Below are 27,054 nucleotides of genomic sequence, written 5' to 3'. Positions count from 1 at the left end.
TGTCGTAGTGCTCGCTACCACTGGGCATCGTGTTCGGATCAGTGGGACAGGGGGTGAGGGTAAGCTCTTGGAAGATTTGCAGATTCAGATCCTATGTTACAGAAGTACAAAAAGGCTGTGATCTCCACCTGAATAGGTAGTGCATGGAATAATTTACAGGCAAGCCAATTCCAAGAGTAGAGAGTAGGATGGTAAATTGTAAATACCTGAAGCACCTTTTTTTAAGGGTTAAACTCAGACCTAATTTGTTTTTTAAGGAGAAAGAAGAATTTCAAATTCCAGAATAGTTTATTAGAGAATCTTAAATGTCAACTCAGTACCATGTGATACTCTGCACAATATGGTATGAAACCAGGGAGAACGCATGAGTGTGTCTGCAGAATTGTTTTAGTGCTTCTGAGCAAAATTGTAATGGTAATCCAAATACCACTAATTAACAAGTCAGTTTGTAAAATGCACATCCTGCCTGAATTTTCATCTTTTAGAACAGTTATCTATAGATTGATACTGAGCATCTAAAACAGTGAAAATGCTTCTCAGCTGGGATATCTGCAATTAGTTACAAAACTCTTTAGGATAGTGAAGTTAGCTGTGTCAGTTTTGTACACTGATAATAATTTAGCTGGTCTGCTGTAAAATTTCCTTAATTTTTTCTTTTATCAGTTTGTTACTGTTGGCAAAAACTGAAGTCTTCAAGTATCTTGTTCTCTTGAATCTTGAAGTGATTAAATGCGAGCTCTACCACTTCATGTATGCATTAGGAAATACGGAACTTTCTCTTTGAGCAGTGTGTCCATCTTCTGTGGCTTTTATAATTAACAGAGGAATGCTACGTGTTTCTTGATAGGCGCGTTTTTTACTCAGGTGTCCAAATACATCACAGGGAGCAAAAAGTCCAGTAGTTGGAGTAGCAGATTCCTGCAACATAACCCGTAGACCAAGAAAGGAACAACAGCTGAAGATACGGATCTGGTTGAAGAGAACGGGGAAGAGAGTGGGGACGAAAATGTGTGTTAAAGTGGATGCGTTAGGGATGTCTTCCTGAGAACACCTTGACAAGCATTTGTATTTAACAATGACAAGGAGGGCCACAAGAGAGGAATGAAGTAAATCCTGAAGTACAAAGCATCACCAAAGGGGAGTTTGAAAAATGCGGCTATTTTGTCTCTGCTAGTGCCACAGAATGTAAGTTTGGAGTAATCTTTTGTTTGGGAACTATCAACTTTCAAAGAGAAGAAACCTCAATAATCCTATCGCTTCTGGAATGTCTGCTAAGGTCAATGTTCTCGTAGTCTTTTACAAACAAAAATAAAAGTATTTGTTTTACCCTGTATCATTACCCGGTGAAGGGTGCAACAGTGAACAAATGATCACATTATATTTAGTCCCACAATTTTATATGACAAAGCTGTTATTGTAAGACTGAATTTTCAGCAGAAAGTGTCAAAACTCGTAGCAGAAGTGGATGAGTTTCACAAGCCCAGGATGTAATGCATTTTTTCCCCTGTGGTTTGCCTCTTAACATTCAAAACCAGACACACTGCTCTCATGGAGGAAAACAGAGCAGACAATTTTGAAGTCTATGTATTTGCTTTGTCTATATTTTCTTTAACCTCTTAGCAACAGCATAAAGCAGATTTTCTCTTTTTTTTTTTTTTTTTTTTCCGGATGGAAGAAGGTGGACTTGCACTAGGAAACAAATTACAATCTGAACTGCAGAACCTGCTCTGTGCCCTTGGGATGGCGACAGCAGGGATGTCAAACCTCATCCGTAAAGAGGTGTCAGCAGCTCTCGTTTCCCAAAATGCTGTTTGGTATGAGGGAGACGAAGTACCACACTAATGTTCAATGGGCCTTGCTATTGTACCGAGAGCTTGTGGATGGAGACTGTGATCCTTCAGTTCTGCAGACACGCAGTACTTGGGCCTCATTAATGTGAGGTTACATGTGAAGCTGTCCTTTCGCTTTTCAAGTCTGTGTTGCTCTTACTTGCTATGCTTTGCGGTTTCAGATTGCGCAAGGGCGACAGGAGTTACTTAAAACGCAGGTTTTAAAAAGAAAAAGGGAACGACTGGGTGTGGAGGGTATTTAGAGAGAAGGAGAAGGGTTAATCCATCTGAACAACTGGATTCTTCATTGCCATCATGTGGGCCTGTGCCTCTAGGGCAGCGGACTCCAGATGGATGGTTTAATTTGCATATATATTTCCATAGTCTTTAATTGTAAATTCACATGATCATAATGGCGAATTTGTCTGTAGTTGTCTTTTCTTGACTGTTGAGCAGAATTTTCTTCTTGTCAGAGCTCACCTGCAGTAAAATCTTTCTATTTATCCGCTGTGTCTTGACCCTGATAAAACATACGGGGCTCAGGATACAAACCACTTTCTGGATGCCTGTGTTTTTTCCCAGAGGGGCTTTTTCATTGCTCCGGTTCCCTAGTTGCAGTCTTCCCTGTCAGGTTTCTTTCCTGTTGCCTGTCCTTTACTATTTCTAACTGCTCCTTCAATTTATTAAGCAAATTACAGAAGTTTCTTGTTGCAATAATTCTTTGCTCACAGAAATGCACAATAAGTGACTAGTTGATGTTTTCAATAATGAAACATAACGAGGTTTCACTGCTCCCAAATGGCTATTAAGTATTAGTAAGAGAAGAGGTAGAACACCCATCATGGTGCTGCTGGGGAGTACAGCCATTCCTCTGCCCTAAAGAGTCTGTAAATCTAAATCGTTCGTATGGTATCTCTGCTATAGAGAATTGGTATCAGACAGAAGATGGGCAGAGAGGAGGATTTATAGGAGATGGCACGTGGCGGTTGCTTCTTTCTAGGGTTCCGTGTCATGCTGGTCCCTTTAAGATGGAACCTCTATGCCCATGGAAGTAGGGGGGGATAATCTGTGGGAATACGTGTGTGTGTACTTAGAGCTCCGGCTCAGTGAGGCCGTGACCACGGATGGCGGGGCAGAGCCTCGGCGAGTAGGACAGGAGGCGTCTACGGGAGGATGAGCATGAGGCTTTTCCACAACCCCCTTTGCTAATCTCATAAGGTAAAAGAAACTAAATCCATTTAATGTCGCATAGTAAAAACTCTCCTGTATAAACTTTTACATGGAAGGAGATGTTCAGCGATGGATTCTCTGGTAGCCTACCTAAATCTCACACATCGCATTCAGGTCTTCCACTGTCAATTAACTGGGAAATCCCACCTACCTCAACCTTGTTTGATGGCACCCTATAGCTCCTGGAGTATGCAGCCTAAGAAAGTACTTTGATACTTTTGTGGAAGAACTTCATTTAGTTTATTTGCTAGGTATTTTTGTCTTAGTGAGCTATAATTTAATTAATTATTCTTTCTTTCCAGTGCTTTATGTACATTTTAATTATGGTTAGAATTGAAATGTGCAGTTTTTGAAGACTTGAAAATTAGGGAAATAGAATGTTTTTTACTCCGTGAGGAGTAAAAACCATATCCATATTCCAGACCACTTCTCCATATGTATTTCATAGTTGATTTGAGATATACTTTGTGCATAAAACAGACACAGTGTACAAAATCTTGGTAGTGTTCCCTGTAGCCATTTGCTACATTTCTTTAGAAAGATGAAAACACCTTTAATTCAGGCTTCTCCAAGAATTATGCTCTAGTTTTAGTATTTCAAAAATATCAGTCTATTGCTTCAGCCCTTGAGGGGTTTTAAATATGGTTAGAGTAGTCTTCTGGTTAGCTTTTCTTGTAGAATGATTATTGGTGTCACAAAATATTAAGCAAACTCAAACTTTTTTTGTACTTAATTTTACCTAAGCTGTATTTCCTTGGTGGTGGTCAGGTTAACATTTGTTTCTGCATACTCGTGTATTCTAATTAGTCACTTAAAGCCGAATAGGCTAGAAAGAGAAGAAGAAAAATAGAATGTATGCAAACTGCTTCAGCTGAATTGAAGGAAAAAAAAAAAGCTTCTTTTCCCCGAAGCGTACATTCTGCATGAAATTCAACTTGACAAGTGACCCTTTCAGAACAGTGCTACAAAGATTTCTCAGCATTCTCCACATATGAGAGGCAGCGTTCCTGTATTAAACCCACAAGCAGCCCCCCTGTTCCCTCTAAATGAATGTAGGCTCTTCCTCTATCCTTTGTGTTCTACTTTTTCCTCATTCACTGCATTGGCATTCACAGTTATGTGCACACTTACATGTGAGAAAATGTTGCAAAAAGCAAAACCACTGGGAATGTTAATATGAAATAATATATATATGATAAAATACAATAAAGAACTCCTCTAGGTATTTGCTGGCAGTTGCAAGTCTCTCTTGAAAATTTGAGTGTTCACTTGAAAAAAAAAAAAGAAAAAGAAAAAAGATTTGCCAGTTAATTTACAACTAGGTGACAGAAAAGCTGAACTCCAGCTCTTAAGGCTTGTGTTCTTTAATTCAGAGGCAGAAGGAAACAATGGTCTATGATTGTATGTCAGCCGTGAATAACAAGAATGTATGAATGATTTGTGAAACTGAGTATAATGCATTAAAATCAGAGCAAACTGAGAATTTAACAGTATGTAAAAAGTATCGGATCTTAAAAATGACAGTAGTGGATGAGCAGTATTTTATCCCCATCCAGTGCTCATGCAGTTCTCAGCAATATCCCAGAGAGAATGCACTGGTTATTCTGCAGTTTTTTTCTGTTGTCAAATGAGAGAGATGTGCGGTGTAATATTTAGTATGTCCCATGCTTTCAGGGGTCTCTCAGGGTGTCTTTAGGAAGAGCACAGAACTTGTGTTCAGAAGCTTGCTTCAGACAGAAGGGTTTCGGGTGGTACCTCGAGGGTGGTGGGCTGCTAGTTTCTCCTCACATGCAATATTGACTTTGTACACAACGCTGCTTCTGCGTAGATGGACCATATGTTCTTACGGTGCTTGGTAGATTGTAAATTACAGGCATTTGATAATTTTCAAATTGATAAGCTCCCATTTTACACCAAGGTATTTAGGGCAAATTTTAAGTGGAAAATTGCAGCCTTAACATGAGCAGTTATTGCACGTAAACAAACATCTGCTCTTGAAAAACTAGAAGGTCAGGCAAGACGATACTGTGAGATGAATAAGGGGAATAGTTCCTTTGTCTGTTATTGCTGGTCTCCAGAAACAACGACAGCAGATTATCAAAGACATCCTCAGTTGAAAGAGAGCCAGAGAAGAAACGGTCTGTTCTTCCCTTTTGAGGTTTGCCATATCTTTATGGTTAGGGGCTTGAGGGAGGAGGGAAAAGACCTGTTTCGCTGCTCAGCCAACCTCCAAGAACTGTTCATATTCATCTTAATTTCTGTATTGTGCATTTGTAATTTTGTGGGTTTTTTTCCAAGAGAGTGACCTGAAGCAGGTGGGTCTCTGCGGCTGCCATTGGGTGCTCTCGTGGTGCCCTCCCGGCGGGAGCGTTCCTTCCCCCAGCAGAAGGCTTGTAGGGGCTGCCCAGAGAAGCAGGGGAGATGCAGTAGGGTTCTTCCAGCTGAAATGTTTTTCTTTTAAACACTGCAACATGCTCATGAACAGGATGCAAAATACCTGCTTAGAATGTAATATTTGGTGCCGGTTCCATCCTGTATTTATGATACAAAATGTTAGAGAGGCTGGCTTCATACACAGGCTCTGGGTTCAAAGCATCGTGTTTGCAAGCCCACTCAAATCAAAATCCCTGGTAAATATTTACAACCTCAGCGGCTTATCCTTGGATACCAAAATGTCTTTTCTACTGCTTTCACCAAATACTGGAAAAAGTGGTGTAGAAAATAGGTACGTCACCTGTGAAAGTTTACCTGGATAACTGCGTAGCTAATTTTGTGCAAGTAAAATGTTAAATGCAGGTGTTTTATACTCATCTCTGGTATGGGTACAAAGGCAAGTTAAAGCTTAAATGCTGACATCTGTCTTATAGAGAATTATCCATGGCTGCAAAAGCATTTATGCCTCAGCTCAAGTATTTGAAAAGGACAGTGTCTTAATGGCATATTTGTTTTATTACTGACATGAAGTCTTTTCCAGTTAGTCACTGACCTGTGACAGATCCAGTTTGACAGAGCTTCTTCTTAACTTAAAAAAAATTAGTTATCAGAATGGAGAATGTAAATATTATCTTGGCAAAATTTTTATTATGCAAATCATGCTGGAGACAGCATGACAATCCTTGCTGCTTCTAAGGAAGCCACCTTGGAAATGGCAGTAGAGCACTTGCTTTGATTGGAGTAGGTGTGTTCCTGGAGAAAGGATGAGCCAAAGAGCTTGAGACATCTTTACATTGCAACTTCTGTTGTGGCACTGTAACACCAGAAAGTTGATTCTCTGAATTCTAGTCCAGAGAGAGCTTCAGAATATCAACCGACACCTAATTTTAGGCCCTCTGGGCACAATTATCTTATTCCCTTTGTCATTAAGGGATGAAACTTGTTGTCATTGCTGATATTTTGCCTTTTAAAAATTTGAAAGCCAGTGTTTGTTTCTTTCTCTGCTCCTCCCATAAAATCAATATGCCTTTTTGGAACTGCAGTATGTGTCTATTATGTTTTTGCTTTTCTATTCATTTTCAAGCAGAAGGTTGCAAGAGCCATGTTAATTTCCTTGAAGGACTGGGTTGTTCACCACAAGAAGCTGCAGAAGGGTGAATCCTGAGCAATGGGGAAAGCAGTAGTTCACTGTTTGGGTCTTTTGTTCTAACTACAGTAAACCGTGTTTGTGAAACCAAATTCTCTGCTTATACCTTTGAAAGTAGGACTATGATAAAATATTTACAGGTATGGCATGAGGAGTAGCTAGTGAGTGTCTCCAGTGTTCTCAGCAAAGCAGCAGAGGTAATAGGTAGTGCGTGTGAAACATAAGTTTTGTTCAGAAATCTTCATAGTACAGTAAAACACTTAATACTCTGACTCCTATTAATATATAACAACATTGCCCTCAGTTAAGGTATTTTCTTCTCTTTAAATTGCCCCAAATATCAGAATATTTTAGGGCAGGTAAAATCCCATCTAAAGCTCATCTTGTTCTAGGTTTAAAAAAAAATCATTTAAAAATGCTGCAATTGTTGGTCTCTGCTGTTTGTATTCATGCAAAAGGAAACAGGTGTATCATTTACATGCTGGCAAGACCGTCAGCTTGTGTGTTAGAAACTGTGGGCCTGCTTCTGCGCCTTTGGTGTGGGAGATTGAGCCTGTCCTTTGCAGAAAGTAGTAGCTGGTGGGACGCAGTGAAGGGCAGCAGAGCTTGAAGCCCCTGTGCTGATCCGAGCAGTGCTCGTGCTCCCCCTCAAGCCCTTCATGGTTTTCGTAGAAGGTAGGTGGGAGCCATTACCGTGAGCAGTGACCAGTAATACCATTTAGTGCATTTTTTTGGCTTTACGACGTTAGCCGTAGATGAATGTGATGCACCTCATGAGCACGGGTTGAGCAGGGAAGGTGCATTGCGCAAGGTAACGACACGCTTTCCAAAGCTCAAAATTCACCCAAATTTAGATAGTTCTTTCTAGAAAACGGTCAGGCAGTCGGTGTACTACATCTGGTGCTCACGGTGCTAGCTGAGGTCATTTGGTTGCTCCCTTGTCTGCTTATTTGCTGTGTTGGTCTTGTTAGGGAAAGGACCGACGTCTCCCTGGGGTGCGCTCAGGACCGGGGAAGCTGCTTCTCCAGCAAAAGCTTCTGCTGCAGCAGCAGCAGCGTGTTTAGCAACAGCGGCGCTGGAGAAGGACGTATTTCCTTGATGAAAGCCAAGTGCCTGCTCAATTCCAGTTTTCAGCTCTCGTTTCGAGGACAGTTTAAAAGCCAGAAAGTTCTACATTTTCTCCTTTTTAAAAGGTAGCTGTACCATGTTGAGTTGAACTTTATAATTTAACTTTAGGGAACAGTGAGGGCTGCAAGACTTCTGTCTTCAAGATGAAGGTTTCTGACACCTACGAGTAACTTTTTGCACATCTGTCGGGGAGAGTGCTCTACAGGAGCAAATGCAGCATCACAACAATATTTCCCTCTCTGAAAAGAGAGTGCTGCCTCTGCTGTAGGCTAAGTCTTTGGTTTTTGTGTTTCATGATAAAAATGTAATGTTTTTGCTGCTTGGTGGCAGAGCACAGAAAAGACATGTGAATTGAAACCTTCGGAACGTCCAGTGATTCCTTCTTAAAGATCCATATAAAAAAGTTTTATTGGCTTTTTTATTTTTGGTAATATGCCTGTAATATTTCTCTAAGGTCTTTACCCTTTGAAAGTTGAAAGCTGTGTGATACAAACAGACTTGTAATAAAACACAACCTCCTTATAGAAGTTAACACTAAAAATAATTCTGGTGGTGCCCTTGGGGTATTCATCAGCTAGTGACAGCGGCTGCATTTTCACAGTGGAAAAGCAGGGGCTGGTAAGGTCAAGGAGGATGAGTCTGTATGCCTATGGGGAGCTTGGTAGGAGCATCCAGGGTTTTTTGAGCTTTTATGGATAAAATGGATGTGTTTTTCTGACAATATTGTTTTAAAATACCTGGGAAGCTGGAACAAGCCCAAAAGAGTTCCAGTGCCTGCTGTCAGTGTGTGTTTGTTTTAGGGCCCTCAGACAGCAGGTCTAGCTGACCTCTACTAATAACTTACATGTTTCAAAACTAGAAAATCCCAACGGAATTCTGATCAATCTCTGCATACTTCTGTTGAAACAATGATAAATGGTAATCTTGGCTTTTACTTTACTTCTTCTATGCTTTTAAAAACACTGCCCTGGTTTGCTCTCTGCAAAATGACTCACTGAAATGCCTGCATCACCAGAAATTAATCCCACCTCTGCGTGCTCTTCATTTTCCAGATGATGATCCTGTAAAATCTGTTTTACGGGAAGACTCTCTGACCTCCTTACGCTCATGGGTGCAAAATGGTATCTTGGGCGAGCATGGGTGCAGGTGACCGTGTTCGGCACGTGGTTTGACTGATGGTTCCCTGACTTGTGCCAGCAGACAGGAGAGGTCCTGCTGGACCAGAGACTTCCCTTGGCTGGCGGGAGCACGGTCACAAACCGCCCCCCCCGTGGCAGATGTCAATGTGATAGGATTCGAGCACGCACTGCTTTTGTTCTCGTGCGGGAGGGAAACTTCATCAGAAACACAGATGAAATTCCAGCCTTATCTTAGGGAACACGTGTGGGATTCAGGCATGCAGTGAGAGAGAAGAGAGCCAGTGCCTTTTCAGGCTTTTTGCTCCTGTCATCCTGCGCGAAGGATAGTCTGCCGTACCTTAAAGTTCTTAAACTCTGCTGGGATTTTAAAGGAGTATCGGTGCGGTATGCTTGTGATGTCGCTCCCTTTGTTTGCCTATTGCCATATAGCCTGGCCGGCTCTATAGGAGACCTGTCTGTGGAGTGCCTTTTAATGTTTAGATCTAGCAGTGATTAGAATACACTAATGCCCAGTGGGTATATGTGTCATTTTTTAACAGCTGCCGAGCTTTCTCCCTGCTGCTCCAATTAACACATTCAGCACACACTTGCCGGTGAGTGGGCTGTGTGTATGGATTAAACCACTTTGCTATTTATTCATCCAGCATACGTGATGCCAGAAACAGAGCGGCGTGTTTCCTCTTCTTACATCAAATGAAATCAAACGGGCTTCTGAGCCTGTGCCCGCATAAATACGAGGGCAGGGTTTAACTGGCAAATGAAAACCTGTTTTGCCTTGAGATGTGGTTCAGTCCATTGACTACCATCGATCCCCGCCTCCCAGCCCCTCTTCAAATGATGGAGACACAGGACAGGGAGCTCTCAGTGCTGGGCTTCCCCTTGCTGGCGGCCAGGTCTCTTCAACTTTGTCCTCTGCTGTCTAATAACTGCTTGAAATCCTGACTTTCTCCTTTAGCTTTAATATTTTCTTCCTTTATTTTCATGTTGAAATATTCTAGTCAGTGGATTTGATAAAGTCGTCGTCCCCCCCCTCCCCTTTTTTTTTTAAAAAAAAAAAAAAGGGAAAACAATATGCTTCCTAGTCAGAGCTGAGATAAGGGAGGGGTTTCTTAGCGGTACCGGAGCGGCTGGTCGGAGGCTGCAGCTTTGCTCCGGTGCTTGCGGTCGGTTCATGCTGGGACAGCTCTTTGTGAAGCAGAGGGCGAAGGGGGCTGCCGGCTGGTGCTGCTGAGGAAGGAGATGGAGCGCTTCTTGGGCTTCGTCAAGCAGATAAGGAGATCGAGAAGAAGAAAAGGCAAAAAGTACCGGCCGGAGGAGGATTACCACGAGGGCTACGAGGACGTCTACTATTACGCCTCAGAGCATTTTCGAAGTAAGTATTTTGCATAACCTCATTTTCCTTTGGTTGTGATAAATGTTATGCTTTTAAGATTTTTAAAAAAGCGTTAAGCCCCCAAAACGCAAACGATATCCCTCCCTTGCTAGAAGCTGAGCCTCACGCAAGTATTAAAAGGTCGGTCCCTGATAGGGCTTTATCTGGCTGTGACTGCTGATGAACAATACAAAGCAGCTGAAGTGGCACAGCTGCTCTCAAAGTAAGCGGGGTCTGTCTGCAAACCCGGTGAGATTTCAGGTGCAGTTAATTGAGTCGGCTGGAAACCTTTTGTTGTAACACTTGGTGTTGAGAAGCGACAGGGTGGCGGCAGCCCTTGCAGAGTGCTTTTGGAAAGCCATGTGGATATTTTTGAAGCTCTATAAAGACAGCCGTCACTCGTCGGTAAGTTGGAGATTAATGGTTATTACCGAGGGAGAGCCAGTCCTCTGAGCCTCTGCTGTGACCTGGTCTTTTTGGTAGTAACTCAGGCGGGCTGCTTCCCCGCTGCAGGTCCAGGACCACTCGTGAAGAATTAACGTGGTGGGTTTTGTTTGCTTTACGCTCACGTGACGGCGGCAGCTCTCCCCAAACCAAAATAAACCGCCTGCTCGGAAGCCTGTGCAAAGTATGCCTTGTTCCCTGCAGCTCGTTCGGGTTTGTCCCCTCTACCCGTCAGGCTTCGGAGCTGCCGGACTGCCTTGGGCTTCTCCCGGAGGAGGGGACGTGCCCCGAGGTCTCCCAGGACGGTGGGAGGGAAGCCCCGCTCAGCCCCTGCCCGGGGTATTGGGCAGCGCTGGCAGGGCGGGTGTCGGCCGTACAACCGGTCGTGCACAGAAATTACCTTTTTAAAAGGTTTCTGCTGTTCTGGCCGGGGGTTTGGGAGCTTTGCAGTGAAGCTGTGCCTTTCGTTGAGCAGCTGAAGTTTGATGCACTTTTTTTTGTTGTTCTGTACTATGTTGAGCGGCTGTTGGTATCTTTTTTGCGTTGTTTGGCTTTGTTTCCACTTTGCTGAAATAAATCATAAGAACCTCATATTTGTTTTAAGATAAAACGATGAATGCGATTGTGCCTTGCAGCACCAGAGTACTGCTATCCTGTGGAAAATTAGGAAGCAAGAGATCTTCTTCTTGGTTTTCTCCCAGTGCTCCATGCTTGCCTGTCTCCAAAAGTAAACTAATGTAGGGTGTTTGGCCGTTTACTGGGTTTCTCCTTCCTACAATCTTGATCTCTTTCCATTTTTAAGAAAATTCACCATGCTGATAGTCTTACAATTCATCTATGTTGTTAAGATGGAGTTCTTATAAGAAAAAGACCTATTTTGGGGCAATGCAGTCATAACAGGTAACACACTAACATAAAATCTTCTACACAATAACTAAAAATTTTAAATCTACTTAGCACTGAAAAAAGTGAAAATGATACGTGTTAGTGAAAGCACGTAACTTTTTCTTGCTTTAATATGCAAATCAAAGGAACGTGTCAAAGCAATATGTCAAAATATTTTCCTAGCTACTGTTGTTGAAGGTCTTTTAAATAAGAAGGCAAAACCCCTCCAAAAACTGTCAGATGTAATAAGGATTTCTTGAATGCTGATTAATAAATTATTAACTCTTGACTTAATGTAAGGCACTAAGATTGAGCCAAATATTTAATAGGTTTTTCCTTTTATTCTACTTAGAAAATAAAAGGATGATACACACTTCAGCCTGTGGAGGTCATAACTATTTCAGACTGGATGAATCTGTGTCAGATTTTGAAGTGGTACGCACAACAGTGATCACAATCCTCAGACTGAATGGTCAAAATAGTGCACAGTCCTATGGAGTTGGGTGCATAAGGAGTTTGCAACTTCTTGCAGTTCAACATGTCCCAGGAGATTCGAGCCGTGGAGTCTTTATAGAGATTCCACATCAAATGCAATTGCTCCTCAAGTGCTTCTTTTGTCTGGTCTTTCCGTGTGCTGTATGTGTCACCGTTTTGGTTCGATAGGTGTGGTAGCTACTTAAAGCAATGTACAAAATGTGAAAAGATGCTGCTGGTGCTACTATAAATGCTCCTTGAAATTGAATTTCATGTAATGGGGACAATGAAATGTTTCATATTTAATTTAATTATGATCTGGTGTTATGCTGTTTACAGTGCAAATTTAGAGTAATTGCAGAGCTTTTACTAGCCATTCCTTCTTCATTTGTATGCTTAGAAGAATGCGTGCTTGAGAATAAGATCGTATATATTTGTATGATTTTCAGAATATCAGAGCTAGTGAAATCAAAGACCTGTTGTTCATTCAACTGAATGGAGTTGGAGCTTTTTTAGATTTAGTTTCCTCTCACTGCATTGTTTTCCAGCCCTCCTCTGTCATCCTTTATGAGTTACATATCCAGTTAGCCAGTGCATTTGAAGATTGTCTCAGGCAATCGCTTTATGAGCTTGTTAGTCTCTCTTCCCCACTTCGTAGTATTGCTTAGAGTGTTGTATGGAGGCAGAATTAATGGAAAAATGCAGAAACTACATTAGAATAACCAAAGGATCAAACAGAAAGAAAACAAAGTTAAAAATAGAATAGGCCTCTGGGAATCAGAGGGAAAAGGTGACTTTAGTTTGTCCTCAGCCCAGCTGTGCCTGGATATTGGGATATTGTAGCTCCTGCTGTTAGGTGTACTGTCTTTACTTCTCTGAAGCTTTGTCATGGAAGACCACATTAGCTGTGATATTGAGACAAAGCTGGATGAAAGGAAGGTGCAGTAGTGCTTAAAGCTCCCTGGGTAAAAGAAGAGACCCCAGCTCTCGAGTTAGATGTCTTTTTGCTTGGACATTTCATCCATTTGGGTTCAGTTAAATGGATGTCCTTGTTTTGACATGCATCATCACCTCTCCTGTCTTTCTGAAGAGTCTCTTTCTGTGCTATGTAACGCTAGAATAACTAAAATAATTTTGGTACGCAAACACATATTGACATGAGTAGTGCAGGTGTCATACTCATTTCAGTGAGACTTTGCAGTGTGAACATAGTGGGTGACGAAATTGCTACCCAACCTACTCAGACAAGTTGGTGCTTATTGCATAAAACGCTTTAAAAAGCATTATATTTATCTTGCACAGCATTACAGCACTGCCATTCAACTTGTTCCTTTTAATGAGGCTTTGCATGAAAAAGCCCCTTGTTATATTATTACCAAGACTGATAGTGAACGTCAGGAATGCTGTGTAGCAGAGCTGCCTGGAATGCTTCCAAAAATGACATATGTCCTTTCTCTGGAGTCAGGGTGTTTTGCCAAGACCTTTGAGTTTCAGCCTATCTTGAGCAGGAAGGTGGTTTTGGGACCCAGCCTGATTTGGTCACCTCTGACCAAGACAAACACAACCCCCTTCTTCCTCCACCCCAGTCTGATTTTACAACTAAGTCTTTTATTTAGCAAAACACTTGGAAGGGTTTGGGTTTTTTCCAAACGGTTTTGGAACCTCGCAGGTTGCACAAAATGTGATTGTCACGATCTGCCCATGAGGGTCCAGAGGGCATTGCTGTGAACGCTTACTGTTAAATTTTGTCTCATTTATGTTACTTCTGGTTCCTGTAGTCCATCTCCTCCTGAAGGGTACTCTGTTTTCATTGGTGGTGGTTCTTGTTATGTTGTTCCTCCCAGCATGATGTCAGCAGCATAGTCCATTGCAATAGAGATTTTATTTTCTGTGTCGATGCAATGAAAATATGAAGAATGATCCCCAAAACCAATGTCTAAAGCATTCTGCTAGTAAAGTCCCACTAACCTGAAAAGTCCCATTTTTTTAGCCCTGACCTTAAAATGTTCCATTTACTCAGAGTCCCACAAATAATTTTCTTCTATCCTTTGTCAAGGCCTAGTATATGTTGTTTGACAAGAGCATTGATATTTTAGACAAAGTAGTCTGACATAGTGTCTCCGTGGTAAAGTCATGTTATCGTTTTTCTGCTTGATGCCCTTTATTACTACTTCCACAATTCTTGTGTAAGAATCACCCAGTTCCTCAGTTTTAGGACAATAACCTCTTTGAATTTGCCTCCAAAATGCATGTAATGATCTTTCCCTTCTTTCCATTAACTGTCCCATCTCTCTCCCCGTGTCATCATTGGAAAGTGAAGGTAAGGTATTTGACTCCTAGCCTAGCAAATAAGGTAAAATGGGAAAACTGAAAGTTTTATATAACTCAGAGTTGAAAATGTCCTCTTTGTTGACTGAAATCTGGGAATAATTAGTTGAAATCATAGAATCACAGAATGATTTGGGTTGGAAGGGACCTTAAAGATCATCTCGTTCCACGCCCTGCCATGGGCAGGGACACCTTCCACCAGACCAGGTTGCTCCAAGCCCCATCCGGCCTGGCCTTGAGCACTGCCAGGGATGGGGCAGCCACAGCTTCTCTGGGCAACCTGTGCCAGTGTCTCACCACCCTCACAGGGAAGAACTTCTTCCTTGCATCTAATCTAAATCTACCCTCTTTCAGTTTCAAACCGTGAGCACTTGTCCTAACCCTACAGGCCCTGATAAAAAGGCTTTCTCTGTCTTTCTTACAAGCCCCCTTTATATAATGAAAGGCCACAACAAGGTCTCCCCAGAGCCTTCTCTTCTCCAGGCTGAACAACCCCAACTCTCTCAGCCTGTCCTCATCAGGGAGGTGCTCCAGCCCCCGATCATCTTCGTGTCCCTCCTCTGGACCCGCTCCAGCAGGTCCATGTCCTTCTTATGTTGGGGACCCCAGAGCTGAACCCAGTACTGCAGGTGGGGTCTCAGGAGAGGGGAGCAGAGGGGCAGAATCACCACCCTCAACCTGCTGGTCACACTGCTTTTGATGCAGCCCACGATACGGTTGGCTTTCTGGGCTGCGAGCGCCCGTTGCTGGCTCATATTCAGTTTTTCTTCCTCTAATACCCCCAAGTCCTTCTCCTCAGGGCTGCTCTCAACCCACTCATCGCCCAGCCTGTATTTGTGCTTGGCATTGCCCCGACCCACGTGTTGAACTTCATGAGGTTCGCCCAGACCCACCGCTCAAGCCTGTCCAGGTCCCTCTGGACGGCATCCCTGCCCTCCAGCGCGTCGACCGCACCACACAGCTTGGTGTCGTCGGCAAACTTGCTGAGGGTGCGCTCAACCCCACCGTCCATTTTACTGACAAAGATGTTAAATGGTGCTGGTCCCAATACCGACCTCTGAGGAACACCGCTTGTCACTGCTCTCCACTCGGACATCGAGCAGTTGACCACAACTCTTTTTGAGTGCGACTGTCCAGCCAATTCCTTATCCGTCCAGTGGTCCAGCCATCAAATCCACGTCTCTCCAATTTAGAGACAAGGATGTCATGCGGGACAGTGTCAAACGCTTTGCAAAAGTCCAAAATGAATATTGCGTGTATGATACACTATTTGGGATGATGTCAGCAGAAAAACTCCACTTGGGCATTATTCACCAACACGACTCAGTGTTATGGTGCAGAAACTCCCTCGGATGCCAGAATCTTACTGACAAATGTCTTTGCATTTCATACCCTGGGTGGCTCTAAAGCTGTATTAAATATTGATAGAAGAGATTTGGTACTGAAATTGCACTAAGACAAAACACCAAAGGAAGTGCTATGCCTATGGTTTTGTAATGCTACGGCCAGTAGCAGCATCACTCTTGTCAAGATTTTCTCCATTTCGTAAATTGGTACAAATAGTTCTTGTTTGCAGCAGCCTCATGGATTTGATTGGGGTTGTAAAAGAGTTAATGGTTTTATGAGTAATGTGGCGACAAGGGCATTGAATATCCGTTGCTCGGGTTGCAGAGATGTTAATTGATCTTAAGGGCGAGGAATGCAGGACAACCGCTTTTCATTTGACAAAGAGTGTGTGTTGCTGGTCTGCAGTTTAATTGGGTGTGTGTTTGGGGGGGGGGGGGGGGAGGAGGGAGGGTGTCTCCTCCCGTCACAGATCTTGTCAGTACAGTGAAATCTTGGCTTTCATTGAAACTAAAGGTAGTACATTTGTTGCAGCCTAGAAAAAAGGCTTGGTAACTTGAGCAGAGAATGTGGCAGGCCTTGAAAACACAATGAAAATAATCTTTTTTAAAATAGCTGAAGTTTATTAAAGCTTCTTATTTCCTTCTCCTTAATGACTGTTTCATGATTATTGGACCCTGGAGATTTTTATTAATGGCTTATAGTTCTTCAGTATTTCTGTCTGTTTTCTACAGAAATTTTACATTTTTTTCCTAAAGCAGTGGTGCAACAGCCAGTTTAAGTTTGTTAGTGATAGGATTACTTTTTTAAATGACCCTTTGTGGCTCTTCTACAAGTGGCCCTTAGACTGCTGGGGCAGCACAGAGCATGGATGGTAAAACATTGCTTTAGAGTTACTTGAGGGAAACCAGCTTATTTATTTTAAGTCACTGAAATAATGAGACCTGAGTTATATAATTCTTTGCACGAAGTGTAAACGTTACTAGCAATTACGAGTGTACAATTTCTGTGCTACTTTTCTTTCATTTACTTTCCAGTCCTATTCTTTACTGAATAATTAAAGATCTTGATTTTCCCTGCTCAAGAAATGTATTCGTTATAGGCCTTCCTCCTCTTACAGTGGTTGCTGGTGTGAGGTCGTACCTTCAGCTTTTTAGAGAATTTGGCACCCTTTATATTTTAGTGTACCTAGAATATACGATATTTAGGTTCAAATGATGAAATTTAGAGAGATCTGGACTTCCTAATTCCTGAAATGATGCGTAAGTTCATGGTTTTAATCATGACTTTGTCAATTTACATCATGAACTTGTAGTGATGTGATTATTTTTCCCTTTGGATGTTGTGAACTGAATGAAACATCAGGTGTTATAAACTAAGATTAAAGAGAGAGGTATAAGCAACTACTGAGGTGTCAGTTTTAATTCCGGCTTTCAGTTCCGATGGAAAACCTAAAACAATTAGGGGAACAAAGTAGGAAACAACAATATAAGCCCCTTGCTGATGAGATTATAAACATTTTTTGAATGATTGCTGTGTTTCTTCAGCAGGGCACCCCAGCAGCTATAATTAGTCATCAGCATGAATATAAACACCTGTTTACCATAGATAGTATTTGTATAAGGCAAATTAGGTAGTCATCATATGTGCAGGAATTACTAGGCAGCTTGGTGTAATGTTTTTCAGCAGAAAAGAGCAGGGGTGGTGCTGTGGCTGGGTGCGGGAGGCTGTGATGACCAGGCTGCTGATGACCCAGGCACCTGAACGCGGCCGGTTTTGTTCAGAGGATTTTCTAGTTTCCCTCTGAAACCCAGAAAACGATACACAAATCAGCACGCAAGACTATTGCAGTTCTGAGGGCGCGTACTCCAAATTTAAAAGGCAGTAGAGCTAAGGGTGCCTACAGAATCTTAATTTGGCCTCTCTTTAACGAGTCCTTAACGAAGGAGTATCTGCTTGGTTGTGCTGTGGCGCCTGTGATGGATTCGGCGTGCGGCAGAGGCTCTGCAGCGTCATCCTGGTGCGGCGGCGTGCCTGGCCTTCCCGCCGGGGCTCATCCCTCGCTTTCCCTGACTTGAGAGCTTGAATTTGCAGATATCTGGCACGAGTTGCTGTAGCATGCCAAGGGAAGTATGCTCTGTATGTATAAAAAATTATATAAGCCTGACTGTTCTGAAAATCCAGCCATAAGGCATCTCGGGCTGCAACCTTTAAATTGTTGCGTACCTTTGATGATAATCTCTCTGTGCTCTAGTTCTCCACCTATGAAATGAGGTTAATGGTACCTCTCCAGTATGCTGTGAAAGTAAATTAGTGTTTGCTAAGCTCTCAAATGCTACGGTGATGAGCACCGTAGAAGAGCTCAGGAAGAAACTGTCTGTCCGGAGAGAAGGGCTTGACTGGTGCGTGGGAACTAAGGCATGGAATCCCACTTTGAGCAGTGAGGGGAAAGCAGGGTCTTGAATAATTTTTGGGGTAGTTAAAATCACTTATTTGGGGCATTAAATGAGACAAGGTCTCATGCAAAAAGTAGGAGATCAGGTAGTTAAAGATTGTGATGTAATGCATATGCAAAAGGAGAGAGAATTTGAGGCTTGCTAGCAATTCTCAAATCTGGCACTTGCAGCTTGTGGTTTGCTTTGTTAATGGTTTTCGGGGGGGGGGGGGGGTAGTAGAGAATACGGAGCAGCAGTTCCTTGGGTTTTAGCATGCAGTGGAAATTCCATAATGGCAGGTTATGGACTCGCTGTAAATGAACCAAAATCTCCTTGGTGGCAGAAGTAAAATTTGGTGAGTGGCCATAGGGTCTGATCACACCCGTAGCACTTCAAGTGTGTTTTTTAGTACAGTCCCCGTGCTGACGCTGGGAGCACTGTGGGCAGCTGTGGGACGGAGGAGTCGGGTTTATTTTTTGGCTGTCCCCGGGCACTTGGAACAGATGATGAGAGACATTCAAGGAGAACTCTCCTTGGAAAAGTGGCCGAGGGAAGAGCCCAAACTGGAGGAGGCGTGAGGTCTCACCGCCCCGCGGGAATCTGCGGAGGGGACCTGCCGCTCCGCTCCTGCAGCCCCTCCGAGGGAAAGCGAGGAATGAACCCTCCAGTTTGCCCAGCCTGTTCTGTACTCGCTGGACACCGTATACAGTCTGGAGCCTCTGTGCAAGGCACACGGACACCACGTCTTCTGCATGAAGCTGATGCCGGAGATTGGCCATCAGAGGTGGTTTTCCAGGTGCCAAAATTAGGCTCATAGGTGTAGGTTTGGTGCTTGTAAGACCCGTGTGTACCTGCTTGGGTGTGGAGTTGAGGAGGACAGAGGTGGAAGGGAAGATATTTATGGGACAGTGAGCAATTTCTTTGGAGATATTAAAAACTTAACTGGACAAGGCCGTAGCACCCTGATGTACCTTAATATTTAAGTGAGATCTGACTTCAAAGCTGGCTGTGCTCTGAGCAGGGGACTTGGGCCAGAGGACTTCCAGAGAGCCATTCCCACCTCAAATATTATGTGATTTTATGAGAGGGAACTTTGGTTACAGAAGAAAGGAGGACTGTGGAAGGCGGAAAGGAGAAAAGAGAGATTAAAGACATCTCTGGGGGAAATACTGTTCGAATGAAACTCCGAAAAAGAAAGTGAAACCAGAAGTATGAAGATACCATGTGAAGTATTAACTCTGTAGGTGGTGGGTTCAAATTTGTTTGCAATTTAACAAGCTCTGTGGCTGCTCAGGTCTATGTTGTTTGGATAACACTGTCCCTCTTTCAGAGGGCGGAATTCCTGGCTCAACAATACACCCTGTTGCTGTTCTGTCAGCTGGTAGCATCTCCATTTAAAAAAACACCCAAAGGATTCCTAATGTGTTACAAATAAATGCAGTAAAAAATGAGTGGTCCATAAATACATATTTTAATTACAGAGTGATATTAGCTTTTTGCTCTTGCTTTCTGCAGGTTAGAGTAGAAAATAACGTAAAGCCCTGCTGACCTGCTACCTGCGCCCCATGTGCAGGACCCCAGTGAAGTTGTGTAGTCAACAAGAGAGGAGTCACAGCAGGAGCTGCAGGCTGCGGTGCCAGCTGTATTAGCGCTGAACGCTTGGAAATCAAAAGGGATTTTGCCACGCTGTCTGATAGGGATGTTGCGTCTGACAGCCTAGTTTAGGGGAAATTAGAAGATGCCTGTGAAGGAAAGTTGGGAGAGAGCCTGGATCCCTGGCAGAGGGCTGCCAGCAGCAGTGCTCAGGTCAGTTGTCAGTAAATCTAAATACGTCCAGTGGCATTTGCAATTCGGAAAGCAGGAGCACGGATTTTCCTTTGAGCGGTGGTAGAATTTCACGTGGCTTGTCATGAAAATGCTACGTTCCTTTTCATTGCTAAAAGGAGACGGGAGTGACTTCTGAAACGGAGAGACCAAAGCTGTTCAGGCTGGTGGCTGTAACAGCCCATCAGTAATTAAATGAGTGCAGCAAGATGGTGGAGCTGCTGACCCCGCTGAAATCCCGAGGAATTTAGTGACGCTTTGGTAGTTTCTGTAGTGCTCCCTCTGTAACTTGGCCCATCTTTCACCTGGACTTCCCAGAAGGTTCCCAGAGGATTTAGGCAGGGACCCCCCGACTTCTGAATCCGTTGCCGTTCGCTTGTGCCATACCCTGCCTGGGAAAAAGAGAGAAGTCTTCTCAAGCTTAGGGCAGTAATGATTTGCTTACGTTTTTCTTGGTATACTCTCAACATAATTACAAACCCAGAAGAATATTTAGGGATGTGGTAGGTTTTGATATCATCCCTCTGCTCTCCTGGCCATCACGCGTATCTTTGCTGGCTTATTCGGGCACAGGAGGGCAGGGAGGGAGAGGTTTGTCTACGGGAAAGAGTGCGGCCATCCCTTTAAAATACCGCTGCTCCTGAGCGTGTATCGCGAGGGATGGAGAAAGCACTGAACGTTACCATTTTGTACCTGCGACTTGATTTATGTATTGATTGCAACTTGATTTGCAATTCAGTGTTTGTGTTTTGTTCTCGCGTGGGTAGAAAACAGTGCTTCTTTCTAGTTTCTTTTGGTTTTTTTTCACTACTTCTCTGAACTTGGGCTCTTATAAAGCATCTGAACAGCCGTGGATTTTGTAGGGCAGATTGTGTCATGCAGATTGTTTCCAGAGAGTGAGCAAAACTGTCGAAGGCCGTTCTAGTTACAGCCTGGAGTTGGTGGTCCTTTGTGCTGTACGGATAATTGGGCTTTTTACAGCCACATGTCCCTTCACAGTAGGTTGTTTTCTTTCTCATAGATAATGACAGAAGTTTATTAGCTGTTGGTTTAAGTCTGTTACAAAAATGTGGTGCTGGTGGCATAATTACTCAGGAGGTTACATCAATGTGAGCAGAGAAGGTGGCCAAGGTAACACGCTGCCCCGTTGTATGAAAATAGCTTTGATATACAGAAAATGCTCAAACCCTCTACTTCTCACAATATTTCATTAAGACAATTTTTAAAATTCTGTGAAAGTAATTGCTTGGAACGCATTCTTACATAGCTTCAATATGCTGGTATTTTATGCACTGGTAAATTGTTAGTGAATTTGCAGGTAAGGAAAATGTAGTTTTGGTCGGTGATCTCTTTGTGATAAAATGTCTTTTAAGTCTTGATGACTTGGGGAGTATGTCTTATATGATTAATTAATGGATGATAAGTAGCAGCAGCTTTATGGCCTTAGGTATATGTAAACTACCACTAACTGATACAGGGACATGTACAAATAAGGAGAAAAATTTAACTTGACTTTGAGTAACCTACAGAAGGTAATTAATAAACACTCATGATCACTTCTGCTCATTTAAACTGCTTCTCTAAACAGTTAAAATTGTTCCTATAATTACTGTTGATATTTTCTTGGTAGCAGTTTATATTTTTTAAATGCACAGCTAAATTAAACTTTGAAAAGAATCTGAGAAAACAGCTGTATTTAAAAAACTATAATATAATAGTTTAATAGGTGAATTGTCCTGAGTTTTTCTTTTGAGTACTGTAGTGACTGGAAATGATCAGGGCTTCCCAGAAGATCACTGGATGCTTTATCAACCTGTAGGCTCCTAATTTCAGCTTGTGGAATCTGGAAAATTTGTACATTTTTGAAGTCCAGTCTAATAAAGTAACAAGGACCATAGCGTGGAGGGAGAGGTTAGGTGATGATACCTATGAAAGAACACACATTTTGGTATTTTGGTATTACATTCAGCCTGCTATGTACTGTGGCCTCTTTTTTTTTTTTTTTTTTACCTCCCCTCCCCTTTGCTGATGTGTATAGAATCATAGAATCATTTAGGTTGGAAAAGACCTTCAAGATCATCGAGTCCAACCATCATAGTTCTTTAATTCTTCAATTGACCCTTGGGCAATTGAGTGACCCTGTTTTATTGGGTTTTTTTTGTTTTCTCAAAGTGGAAATTTCATGAATTTTCTGAATTAGAAACCTGAAAGCCCTTTCTCTTCACATATCCTGAAGTCCTTTAAAGTATTTGAAAAATACAGTTATGGTAGAGAGTACCCCCTGAATTTGCAATCTAAGAAAGATTTTCCTTGCAGTTTTGTCGTAAAATCAAATCATATCGCAAAGGAAGGTAACACATCCCATCTGCAGTTACTTAAACCCTTGTGCAAGCAAGGGCTTTCTAGTCACATGCGGACTAGAAGGGATGGATGCATAGGTGCGTGTCTTATTCATACAAAGCGGAAAACTCCTGCTCATGGTCCACAGTATGTGTTTTTCTTTTAAAAAGCACAAGTTACTAGTATTGTGGCTGCCAGCTGCTCTTTCTCCTTGCTTATTTAAACCGAATTGGATGTGCTGCTCAGCAGACCAGGAGGAAGGTCTGTTGTTGATGTGACAGCGTGGTCTGGAGCTCGAGATGTGTACGGGCTGCCTTTAGGCTTGACCTGAGGCCACTGGGGATGCCTTAACTTAAACTTAGGTCAAAAAAAAATGCGAATAGGAAGCTGTCTGGGGAAGAAGCAGAGGAAGTGAAGTTCAGATAGCCTTTGCATCTGCAAATTCAGCTGTCTTATTGAGAGATTGCGGTCTTGGGTTTTAATGTGTTTTCCCGTGCATCTTAAAATGCACGAAGAGATTTATTTGTTTGTTTATTTATAGCTGCTGCACGGAAAACAAAGCTCTCAAAAATCCGTCTGCAGTTATTGCACTTTTCCTGGTTGATGTTTATTTTATCAAGCAGATTTGTAGAGCTGACAGTGATTTTTGTGAGGTTTTATCCTGTCTTGGCAGTGCCTTGCTGTAGGCCAGCCGAAGATTTGGTCCTGCAAATGCCGGGCGTGCGGGTAACTCCGTTAGTGTGAGCAGTCCCGCTGGCAGAGGTTAGATACAAGGGTCTGTAGCAGTGAACCCTAAAGAAAATGGTGGGTATGGGTAGAATAAAACAGTAATTCTAAGAGTTTCTTCCAAATGCTTGTTGTTTGTGTTGTGTTTTTGTACTCTGTTCCATTTTCTGGCAGAGATAAAAAGATATTTTGACTGAGAGATCAGCATCCCTGGATTGTTTGCTCTGAGATAATTTGTAAGCATGCGCGGCTTTATTTCATTTTGGTTCGCAAGTGAAATTTTTCATACTTCAGAAACAAAGCCAGTTGATTAGTTCTGCATTATTTCATTTCAATGCATGATTTCAGCCTTGTTCATTAAAGCTGAAGTGGAAAACCTGGGTCTGAAGGACCACTGTTGACAGGAACCACTAGCCTGGAGCAGAGAATTCAATAATCATTGATTAATACAGTTTACTGCTGATTTCTTTTCTTTGAAAAAGCCAATTATTCTTGCCAATATCTTTTATACATGAGCCTTCACTTCAAATTTAAAATTTTAACCTGTAATAATAATGACAGTGTTTTAAACTGTAATGCTGCTGGGGGACGGGGTGGGGAAGGAAAGGGGGGCGGAGGGGGGAGTGAGGCTTATTTAACACTGACTGCAAAATGCTGTTCCACTGAAGCAAAAATTTAAGTAGATAGATGTATTGTAGTAAATATCAAATGCATTAAAATGCTTGTCAAGTACAGTGATTTTATTACTTTATTGTATTTTTATTCACTTGGAGGAAAGTGGTTTCCGGTGGAGCTTTAGAGAAGACCCGACTGCTGCTCTTCACTGTATGGAAGGCAATTACTGCTACAGAATCCGAGCAAAGAAATGTGTGTTTCCTTTGGTATGGAGGCCGGTGGGGGTGCTGAAGTTGTAGACTGCATTTTGGGCAGGAGCTAAGCACGTTTGTACGTGTATGTAGGAAATGCACGTGTGGGGAAGTGACAGCTTGAAGTGTTTTGGTAGGGTGTAAAAGATCGGAAGCGGCAAAAGATTAGCTGTGTGCTCGTATCGATTCCTCTGCTGGAGCAGCCCAGTGGTGTTTCTCCAGATGTGTGAAAAGAAGGACCTGAAGAACTTGCAACGCAGTGGACTTCTGAGGTGCAGTCACTGTGGAATAAATCATTTAAGTCCGGAGCTTAGGGTTGCAGCGCAGAGATCAAACATACAAAGCTTTGGTCTCTGCAGTTTTAGACTTCAGTGTAATGCAGAACCAGGCGACTGCCCTGGCTGCGTGAAGGTCCTGGTGGGGTTGGCTTGCGGGGAGCAGGCGTGGGCACTCCTTCCTCGGAGCCTCTCCTGTGAGAGCAATTATTACGGGGAAAAAACACTTGAAGTTGAAATTTCGACTCAAGTGTGTGTGTGTCTGTGTATATATATGGTGCGGGAATCATTACTTTTGAGCAGAAACTTACTTCAAGAACAGCACGTACAAAATCCCCTTACGCTGCTCCTCAAGTGTAGATAAGCTGCATTTCCACACAGCGACCCTGTTTGGATTGTTGAGGGGGGGAAAAATGAGCAACCTCCGTAACAGGCAAAGTTCCTGTATCCTCAAGGGTTATGACCACTTCAAACGTCTTTGGGTTTCTGTCTGTAAATTATTTCCTCAGCTCTGTATTTTTGCCATAGGGAGTAAGAAAATAAATATTTAATCGACATGAAGACATTCTTCCATCGTGCATGTGTTGGGGACATCTTCCTCCCTCCCAGGTCTGTCCCCCAGCAGGCTGTCTGTCTGTCTGTCCCCCGGGGTCGATACTTCTGTGCTGCTCACGATCTGACAGACAGAATTTGGCATGTGGGACACCAGCAATTTCTTTTACTAATATTTACTAATTGCTGATAAATAGTGAAGCAAATCTTATCCTGTCATTTCTTGAAGAATTATTCAAGTGTAAGGGAAAATTATTATTTTTTTTTTTTTTTACTTCATTGACAGTCTATGTATTTCTGCTGTTTATGGTGGAAAATGGGAGCAGAGGCACTGGGTGAGGAGGTACCAGAGACAGGACATGTCCATGCCCATTCCATGCCCATCTCTGCTAATCAGCAGCCATAAGCACTGTGTTCATAGATGTACCTTAGCACCAAGTCTGGCCTCAGGCTGCCTTCTCCTTGGGTACATCAGATACACAGTCCTACTGAAGACAAAATATTTTGCAGTTTCTGTGTGTGCTTTGGTTTATCTTGACATACTGATGATTTGGAAGGCTAAGAACAGTTTTGTCTACATAGGATTTTATGAAGCGTGCAAATGAATGCAAATAGATGGGCTTTTTCCCCCTCCGTGTATTATTTTCTGTACAGAACAGTGTGTGTCAGTCTCAAGATGGTGAGTCTATTCTGGCGAAAAGGTTTGTGACTTTTGGATAACCTTTAACTCTAGGAGCCATTCAGAGATGCAGAATTACGAAATTATTTACAAATGTCAGCCTGTCTTTTTCAAGTATTCTAAGACCTAAAGCTGCCTAAAGTTAATGTTTTGGCATTTCTCTTTTGGGAACCTTGTTTTTAGGAAGCCACCAGTGGGGCCGCCACTATTGTAGAGAAAGAAGACAACTTGTTTTCACTTCCTCGCTTTATTTAATTTGAAACCAAGAAGTCAAAAAAATGTGAGGGAATGAGATTTGTTTCTACAAAAATTAAACGACAGATATACGCTCAGGTAGGACTGATGAACGATATAAAATTAAAGAATGGATTCGGAGCACTGCCACAGCAGACGTGAACAGTGTCCAGCAGAAGGCCAGAGCTTCCTTCTGCTGTCTCAGCCACATCCTATCTTGGTCTGTTGAGGGACTGTGGTGGGCCAAGAATTAGACCTGGGTTTTTTCTAGCTTTTCCGACTGCTGAAGATCCACGTGGGTCGGTGTTACGCGGAGCTGCCGCGGTTGAAGTGGTGGTAGGGGCTGGTGGGGTTTCCTGGCTTTGCCGCACTTCTCCCTCATCTCCTTTCCCGAAAGCCCCGTGGGCACCGGTGATGCAGCAGCTCCCGTTTTTAGCCTTTTTGGGTCAAATCAGATCCTGCGCTTACGCACCAAACCAGTACTTTCTTGAGAATTAGGGAAGAGTGCATTTAAAAATGTTTATAGGAAAAATAAAATTTGCTGAAAATGGTGAGGAAGAAAACCAGAAACAGTTAATTCTTGTTGTCAGCAAGGTACGTTTACTCTTTGTTTACAGTCGTAAAATGCTCATAGCTGTGAGTTTTTCCTTGTCTAATTACTAGTGGTTAGATATTGGCTGTTTGTATGAAAAGACTTTTTTTTTTTTTTTTTTTTTTTTTTTAGACACCTACTGAATTAAGGGGAAAAAACCAAACAACTTTGCAATTATTATATTTTTACCTTAGGTATGTTTGGTGTTTTGATTCACTATCTTTTCCTGTACTGACTGATTGGCTAGCCTGAATAATTTATATTCATCCGCACGTATTTGTGCCTGAGTAGAGATTTTGTCTGTGAGAGAGAGAGAGTGATACATTTATTTATTTATTTATTTATCTATAAAAAAATGTAAAATTTGAATTGTCTTTTTGAGCAATCTTCATGCTTCTTACTTTCGACTTTGAAAATGGCTGGGTGTACTGAGTGAAATCAAGTACAGGTTCAATGATTGGAAAGATGCTATTTTTGAAAATTTTATGTCAGGCTACATAGGGAATACCAAAAATATGTAAGTCTGTTGAACAGGGAATGACTACCAGTTTTGGGGGAAACCAGCTTGGGGGTTGGTGGATTAAATGCAGTGTGTTTAGATGTCTTAAATAATGTAATTGTTTCCAAGCAACTAATGCCAACTGTTGAGAATAAAGTTAATTTGCTAATGGGAATACTGGATGCTTTGAAAAGCCATTTCAAGCACCAAGTTCATTTCAGAGATTTAATAATTAATCAAAGGGACTATATTAAATGTCAGCGAATACATCCGTGCGTT

The 27,054-nt window shown here is 42.4% G+C and overlaps 2 protein-coding genes across 15 annotated transcripts in view; both read left to right on the top strand.

The window, feature by feature from the left end:
* LLPH (LLP homolog, long-term synaptic facilitation factor) overlaps nt 1–27,054 on the top strand; it is a 556,390-nt gene that overhangs the window by 237,079 nt on the left and 292,257 nt on the right. The window lies entirely within an intron of this gene.
* GRIP1 (glutamate receptor interacting protein 1) overlaps nt 1–27,054 on the top strand; it is a 335,051-nt gene that overhangs the window by 88,866 nt on the left and 219,131 nt on the right. For 12 of the 14 annotated variants that reach the window (XM_049792221.1, XM_049792222.1, XM_049792223.1 and 9 more), the window contains exon 1: nt 9,970–10,278. The exons of the other annotated variants lie outside the window; for them this stretch is intronic. In XM_049792221.1, the coding sequence (XP_049648178.1) occupies nt 10,146–10,278 (133 nt within the window). In that variant the 5' untranslated portion in view covers nt 9,970–10,145. Of the gene's footprint in view, nt 1–9,969; nt 10,279–27,054 lie in introns of those variants that run through there. 14 annotated transcript variants of the gene reach the window in all.

The sequence above is a fragment of the Accipiter gentilis genome, chromosome 34 (genome assembly GCF_929443795.1).
Source record: "Accipiter gentilis chromosome 34, bAccGen1.1, whole genome shotgun sequence".
Taxonomy (NCBI): Eukaryota; Metazoa; Chordata; class Aves; order Accipitriformes; family Accipitridae; genus Astur; species Astur gentilis.
This window is presented reverse-complemented; position numbering and strand designations above follow the sequence as displayed.